Source organism: Procambarus clarkii, chromosome 4 (genome assembly GCF_040958095.1).
Source record: "Procambarus clarkii isolate CNS0578487 chromosome 4, FALCON_Pclarkii_2.0, whole genome shotgun sequence".
NCBI classification, from domain to species: Eukaryota; Metazoa; Arthropoda; class Malacostraca; order Decapoda; family Cambaridae; genus Procambarus; species Procambarus clarkii.
Window position 1 is genome coordinate 12207756 of NC_091153.1, and position 7969 is coordinate 12215724.

Below are 7969 nucleotides of genomic sequence, written 5' to 3' on the forward strand. Positions count from 1 at the left end.
CTGTGGTGGTGGTGGTCTGGTTAGTAGTCTGTGGTGGTGGTGGTCTGGTTAGTAGTCTGTGGTGGTGGTCTGGTTAGTAGTCTGTGGTGGTGGCTGGTTAGTAGTCTGTGGTGGTGGTGGTGTCTGGTTAGTAGTCTGTGGTGGTGTGGTGGTCTGGTTAGTAGTCTGTGGTGGCGGTGGTCTGGTTAGTATCTGTGGTGGTGGTGGTGGTCCTGGTTAGTAGTCTGTGGTGGTGGTGGTCTGATTAGTAGTCTGTGGTGGTGGTGGTCTGGTTAGTAGTCTGTGGTGGTGGTGGTGGCCTGGTTAGGAGTCTGTGGTGGTGGTGGTGGTCTGGTTAGTAGTCTGTGGTGGTGGTGGTGGCCTGGTTAGTAGTCTGTGGTGGTGGTCTGGTTAGTAGTATGTGTGTGGGGTGGTCTGGTTAGTAGTATGTGGTGGTGGTGGTGGTCTGGTTAGTAGTCTGTGGTGGTGGTGGTGGTCTGGTTAGTAGTCTGTGGTGGTGGTGGTCTGGTTAGTAGTCTGTGGTGGTGGTGGTGGTCTGGTTAGTAGTCTGTGGTGGTGGTGGTCTGGTTAGTAGTCTGTGGTGGTGGTGGTGGTCTGGTTAGTAGTCTGTGGTGGTGGTCTGGTTAGTAGTCTGTTGTGGTGGTGGCCTGGTTAGTAGTCTGTGGTGGTGGTCTGGTTAGTAGTCTGTTGTGGAGGTCAACCTCGTCAACCTGTCCTCGTCCCCACCCACATAGACTTGTTCGGCTGAAGATATATTATTATGTTCCTCCTTAGTAAATACAGATACAAAATATTTATTAAAAATTCTACGCATCTCTTCATCACTGTCTGTTATTTGACCTGTCTCAGTTTTTAATGGACCTATCCTTTTCCCTAGAATATTCTTAAATAAGTTATATATTGAATCCACATCGAAATCCCCAATTACGTCACCTATCGCTGGATTCATGTCTCGCTCCAAGACCGGCCCACACCCCATACCCAAGACTTTCCAATCAATTTGACCCAAAAAATTTCTTAGGCTATTAAAATCAGCTTTTCGAAAATCTGGCACTTTAACAGAATTTTCTCCTACAGGTCTATTCCATTCTATGGTAAATCTGATTTCTTTGTGATCACTGTTCCCTAGCTCACTCCCTATTTCGATGTCATTAATTTGTGTTTCCCTGTTAGTTAACACTAAATCTAAAATATTATTTTCCCGTGTTGGTTCCTTAATGTGTTGCGTAAGAAAGCAATCGTCAATTAATTCTAGAAAATCTTCTGCTTCACTATTCCCTGTTTTGTTCAACCAGTTTATTCCACTAAAATTAAAGTCACCCATGACATAAATACTGTTAGATCTAGATGCCCTAGATATTTCATCCCATAGATGTTTTGCTTCCATTCTGTCTAAATTTGGTGGCCTATATATAACTCCTATTATAATATTATTTGCTTTTTCGTTTAATTCTATCCAAATGGTTTCTGTGTGTGGCTCAGTTTTGATTCCTTCTTTGAGACTACATTTCAAATTGTCCCTAACATATATGGCTACTCCACCTCCTCGTCTAATATATCTATCTGTGTGAAATAGTTTAAATCCATTTATTTGATATTCAGCTAATAGTTATCTATTTTCTACATTCATCCACGTTTCGGTAAGTGCAATAATATCTATTTTTTTTTTTTTGCAGACAAGAACATTTAATTCGTTAATTTTATTTCTTAGACTTCTACTGTTAGTGTAATATACGCTAAGTGAATTGTTATTTTGAGGCCCTTCTCTTTCCCTGATCATTTTGCCAAGTCTTTTCTTCCACAAACACATACTTTTATTACCTCCTTCCTCCAAATCAATTCCCATACCTCTATCTACTAACAGTTTAAACCCAAACACCTCTAACCACTTCTTCCAACGAGTTCGCAACAGCAACAACCCCAGCTCTCGATAGATGCACCCCATCACGAGCATACATTTTATTTCTTCCATAGAAGTGTTCCCAGTTGTCTATGAAAGATATTGCATTTGATTTGCAATATCTTTCTAGCCGGCAATTTACACCAAGAGCCCTCGACATCCATTCATTCCCACTCCCTTTCTTGGAAGAATGCCACATATGATTGGGATTCCTCCCTTGCTCCTAACTAATTCAATGGCTGTCCTGAATCTCTGTATTAGTTCCTCACTCCTAACTCGTTCAACATCATTACCCCCCGCATTACATTCGAACACTATATCTTGGATTGTAGTAAAATTGAGTCATTTAGAGATAAATCTAAGCTCATTCTGTATGATATGGCAACCTATCTTATTACCATGGATAAATTACCTGAAATCCATGCACTGTATCCATATTTCGCTTACAGTAGATGAACGACATATGAAATGAAGAAACAAGTAGTGTATTGTGAAGACTAATAATAAACAGAAGCTACCCTATTTCTATCTCCATTGGTCAAACTATTATGTATTAGCGATAAAACCTACCATTAATGTATGATGACTTACTGTAAATATATAGCTCTTGAAATAGTACTTTCTCTGTAACTAGCTGACATTGTAACTATAAGGTGTGAAGGATATATGAAATTGTTTGTAATAATATAAGATGAGGTCTGATAAAGACCTTTTGTGCCCTCTGTAATGCTTTTTGCGCTACCGCTCACAGGATGGGTATGGGGTGCACAATAAACTAGCCGCCTCCGGCGCCAACAATCAAATTCAGGGTGCTTAAAGAATGCAAAGAGGACCTTTGCGAGCCATTGTCAACCATATTTAATAAATCAATAGTCAGGCAGAGTGCCAGAGTCATGGAAGGTAGCTAATGTGGTACAAATGCTTAAGAAAGGAGAAAGATCACTTGCGTCAAACTATCGGTCAATTAGCCTAACGCCTATTGTGGGAAAGTAACTTGAATCGATAATTGCAAATACAATTCGTCTTCAACTTGAAAAACATAATAAATGTTTCACAACACGGTTTTACAAATTGCCGTTCATGTTTAACAAATTTGCTATAATTTTATTCCAGCATAGTTGAGGCAGTTGATAGTGGTAAGGATTGTGATGTTGTGTACTTTGACTTTAGCAAAGGTTTTGATACAGTGCCACATGTAAGACTGAATAAAAAGATAGAGGCTCATGGTGGAGGCTTGGTGGTGCTATATTAAGTTGGATTAGGGTATGGCTATACCAAAGGAAACAGAGTTAGTATAAATGGGATTTAGTCAGAGTGGGAAAATGTTGTAAGTGAAGTATCTCAAAGCTCTGTCCTGGCACCTCTATTGTTTATTATAGATATAAATAATTTAGATTCAGGTTCGAGTAGCAACATTTGGAAATTTGCTGATACAAAAATCGGGAGGTAAATAGACACAGAAGACTCACTATCACTTCAAGTCTATCTAAATAGGGATTTGAAATGGTCAAAAGATTGGCAGATGCAGTTTAATGCTGATAAACGTTAAGTTTTGAGGCTAGGTAATGATGATAAGAGTTAGATGGTGTTGAGATTGCGATGTCGGATTGCATAAGGGATCTGGGAGTTATGACTAGTAAGAATTTAAAACAAAATTTCAATGCATGAATGTTCGTAATATGGAAAAAAGGACACTGGGATTTATTAATCGAAGCGTTAGTAACAATACACCTGTTGTTGTTCTTTAGCTATATCTTGTTCTGTTAGGCCCCATTTTGATTATGCAGTTCAGGTTTGGTCGCCGTACTATAGAATGGATATAAATTCCCTTGAACGTGTCCAGCGTAGGATGACAAAAGTCAATTCCCCAAATTAGAAATCTGTCATATGAAGAGAGATGAACAAAGCTTAAATTGCATTCACTGGAAAGGCAAAGAGTTGGGGTTGACATAATAGAGGATTACAAGTGGATGAATGGACATATTGGATAAATTTAGATTTAGGAGACTTGGGTAAATACTGGTTCGGTAACAGGGTTGTTGATTTGTGGAACCAATTACTGCATAACGTGGTGGAGGTGGGGGTCCCTCGATTGTTTCAAACGTGGGTTGGACATGTCTATGAGTGGGATTTGGTGGTTATAAATAGGAGCTGCCTCGTATGGGCCAATAGGAATTATGCAGTTACCTTTATTATGTATTACCTATTACACATATATTACACCCTATATATATATAGGGTGTAATATATATATATATATTATTTGCCAAGTTGTTTCTCCCACATACTTTTATTACCTCCTTCCTCCATAACAATTCCCATACCACTATCTACTAACAGTTTAAACCCAAACGAACGCCTCCAACCACAGGTTCCAACGAGTCCCCAACAACAATAACCCCAACAATAACAAAGAAGTTGGGGAGGAGATCCCCTATTACCCCCCTCCCCCAACATATTCCTCTTCCCGCTCCATTCCAATACAATCAATGAATGATCCTCTCCCACAAGGCTTGCCCGTCTCCATGCTTCCATCCCTACCCGTCTGTTTACTGGCATTAATGACTCCTTCCCTGCCTCTGTCTACATACATGTATGCTTCCCTGTCTCTCTGCCTACATGCATGTATGCTTCCCTGTCTCTCTGTCTACATGCATGTATGCTTCCCTGTCTTTATGTCTACATGCATGTATGCTTCCCTGTCTCTGTACTCACCTAGTTGTGATTGCGGGGTTGAGTTTTGGGTCTTTGGTCCCGCCTGATTTGTTCAGATCTGAAACATATATTTATGGACAGCACAAAACGTCCATCAGACTGTGCGAGACAGTGGTTGTCAGGATCAGGTTGGGTTACCGTTACCTGTGGCAGGTGGCTGCCGTTACCTGTGGCAGGTGGCTGCCGTTACCTGTGGCAGGTGGCTACCGTTACGTGTGGCAGGTGGGTAACGTTACCTGTGGCAGGTGGCTACTGTTACCTGTGGCAGGTGGCTACCGTTACCTGTGGCAGGTGGCTACCGTTACCTGTGGTAGGTGGCTACAGGTGACGGATCTCCCAATCCTGAGCACTCTAGGTGCAAACTCTGTGAGCAGGAACTGCTGCATGATCTCCCACACTACATCACCGAATGCCCAGTTATTAGACCTTTCTAGACCAGTAATGAAACAGTAGTTTCATTACTCCTTAATATATTATATGAAAGAGGAGAGGGGGGAAGGGAAAGGAACTATCAGGGGAAAGCGCCAAACCAAAGGGAGTGGGGGGGGGGGGCAAGCGATCGAGGACTACTCTGTTAACCTGCTATAGTATCCTAGATGACAACCTGCTATAATATCCTAGATGACACCCAGCTATAACATCCTAGATGCCACCCTGCAATAATATCCTAGATGACAACCTGCCATAATATCCTAAATAACAACCTGCTATAATATCCTAGATGTCAACCTGCTATAATATCCTAGATGACAACCTGCTATAATATCCTAGATGTCAACCTGCTATAATATCCTAGATGACAACCTGCTATAATATCCTAGATGTCAACCTGCTATAATATCCTAGATGACAACCTGCTAAAATATCCTAGATGACAACCTGCTATAATATCCTAGATGATAACCTGCTATAATATCCTAGATGACAACCTGCTATAATATCCTAGATGATAACCTGCTGTAATATCCTAGATTACAACCTGCTATAATATCCTAGATGATAACCTGCTATAATATTCTAGATGACAACCATGATGATAACGTGCAATAATATCCTAGATGATAACCTGGAATAATATCCTAGACGATAACCTGCTATAATATCCTAGATGAGAACCTGCTATAATATCCTAGATGACAACCTGCTATAATATCCTAGATGACAACCTGCTATAATATCCTAGATGATAACTTGCTATAATATCCTAGATGACACCCAACTCTTCGAATGCAATTTAAGCTTTGTTAATCTTTCTTCATATGAAAGATTTGGGGAATTAACTTTGTCATCCTACGCTGGACACGTTCAAGTGAATTTATATATATTCCATAGTACGGCGACCAAAACTGAACTGCATAATCTAAATGGGGCCTAACCAGAGCAAGATATAGCTGAAGAACACCACCAGGTGTTTTGTTACTAAGAACAACAACTAGGAAGAAGATAGTGGTAAGGTTTGTGATGTTGTGTACCTTGACTTTATCAAAGCTTTTGATAGTGCCACATGAAAGACTGATTAAAAATATAGAGGCTCATGGTATTGGAGTTGCTACATTTAAAATTTGGGGTTCTATATTAAAAAAATGGTGTCTTTGCTATAGAAAGACAAAGAGTTAGGGGTGACATGATAGAGGTGTACAGGTGGATGGTCATAACAATGGGGATATTAAAAGTATCAACACAATACAGAACACAAAACAATGTTTAGATTTAAGAAAGACCTGGGTAAATACTGGTTTGGTAACAGGGTTGTTGATTTGTGGAACCAATTACTGCGTAACGTGGTCCTTCGATTGCTTCAAACGTGGGTTGGACATGTTTATGAGCGGAATTGGATAGTTATAAATAGGAGCTGCCTCGTATGGGCCAATTGGCCTTCTGCAGTTTCTTTTATTCTTATGTTCTTATTATGTATTGCCTATTACACATATATTACACCCCCTCCCATCCATAACACACACACACATTATTAAACGTAGTAGTATAGTAAAAACAAATAAAACTGATATACTTTATTAAGAAATGCAATAAATTCCAAGAATATAATACTTAAAAAGTGCGCCAATTCCTCTTGGGCTCCGCGTTTTGTCCGGCGTTGTCGCATTTTCTCGCCGTGTTGGATGTTTACACTCTCAGATGTCGCACTGGTAACCTGCTTTTGGGGGGACTTTCCAGTTTCGTAGAAATTTTGTCAATGGATTCCGTTAAGCGTCGCAGGAAAATAGGAAGGGTTGGGCGCCTCCTTGGGGTCTTGTGTGTTGCTTCGCGAAGCAACTTATCGAGGGACGGGTGTTGCTTGGGTAACAGCTTCGTTATCTCCAACATTAATTTCCCATAAGAATATACGTCTGAGGCAAAAGTACTTTCCTTTTTCTGAAGGACTTCGGGGGCATATGTTGTATGAATACAAGGGTGTCCCTCAAGGAAAATTTTGACCTTGTTTTTGGACGCAAAACCAAAATCTATTATGCTAATGTTTGGTTTGTGAGGCGGACCTTGGATCATGATGTTATCACACTTTATATCATTGTGTACTAAGCCGGCTTCATGGATCTCATTTAGCTTTATACCAACCTGAAGTCCTACGTCAAGTAGGTCATACTGTGGATTTCTCAAGACATCAAGTAGGGTCTGGTTGCCTTTATAGGTGGCCACAAGTGATGGTGGATTCACTGACCTATGCAACAACAAAGGGGCGCCTCCTGCACCATTCAGTAACGAGAGCACGTTACCTTCTCTTTCAAACATCTCGGAAAACTCTGAAGATTTTGCTACTTTCAGCGCTGCTGGCTGACCGTCCCAGTCCATGAGGGACACCGTCCCATACGTCCCTGAACCGAGAAGTTTCATCTTGACTCTTGGTAAGCCTCTGACCCGTTAACTTCTTGTAAGCCACTGACTAGTCCCGTTAACCTGATATTAATATCCTAGATGATATTAGTCAAGATGGACCAGAGTTGACCAAACCACACAGTAGACAATGAAGGTACGACAAAGGTTTGGTCTGTCCTGTACCGTTCTCAAGTCGATTGTGATGAAAGAAGGAGACTTCTTTCTATATATAGTCTAAAGAGAGGTGAGGTGAAGGTGAGAGGTGACAAGGAAATCTTTGAGGAAGAAAATCTTACACCTCACCTCCAACACGTTAAGCGATAATTGGTTCCACAAATCAACAACCCTGTTACCGAACCAGTATTTAGCCAGGTCTTTCTTAAATGTAAACTCATCCAATATATATATCCACTGTTTCGTGTTGTCTTGTTGTTTCGTGTTGTTACTTTTAATACCCTATTAATATCCCCCTTTGTTATGCCCATTCATCCACTTGTACACCTCTATCATGTCACCCCTAAT

At 40.6% G+C, this 7969-nt stretch overlaps 1 protein-coding gene across 1 annotated transcript; it reads right to left on the minus strand.

The window, feature by feature from the left end:
- Nucleotides 1-6739: 6739 nt before the first annotated feature.
- On the minus strand, nucleotides 6740-7465 carry LOC123752502 (probable serine/threonine-protein kinase DDB_G0267514). Its single transcript, XM_045734551.2, has one exon. It carries the CDS (start codon nucleotides 7463-7465, stop codon nucleotides 6740-6742), a length of 726 nt encoding a protein of 241 aa, XP_045590507.2.
- Nucleotides 7466-7969: the final 504 nt, after the last annotated feature.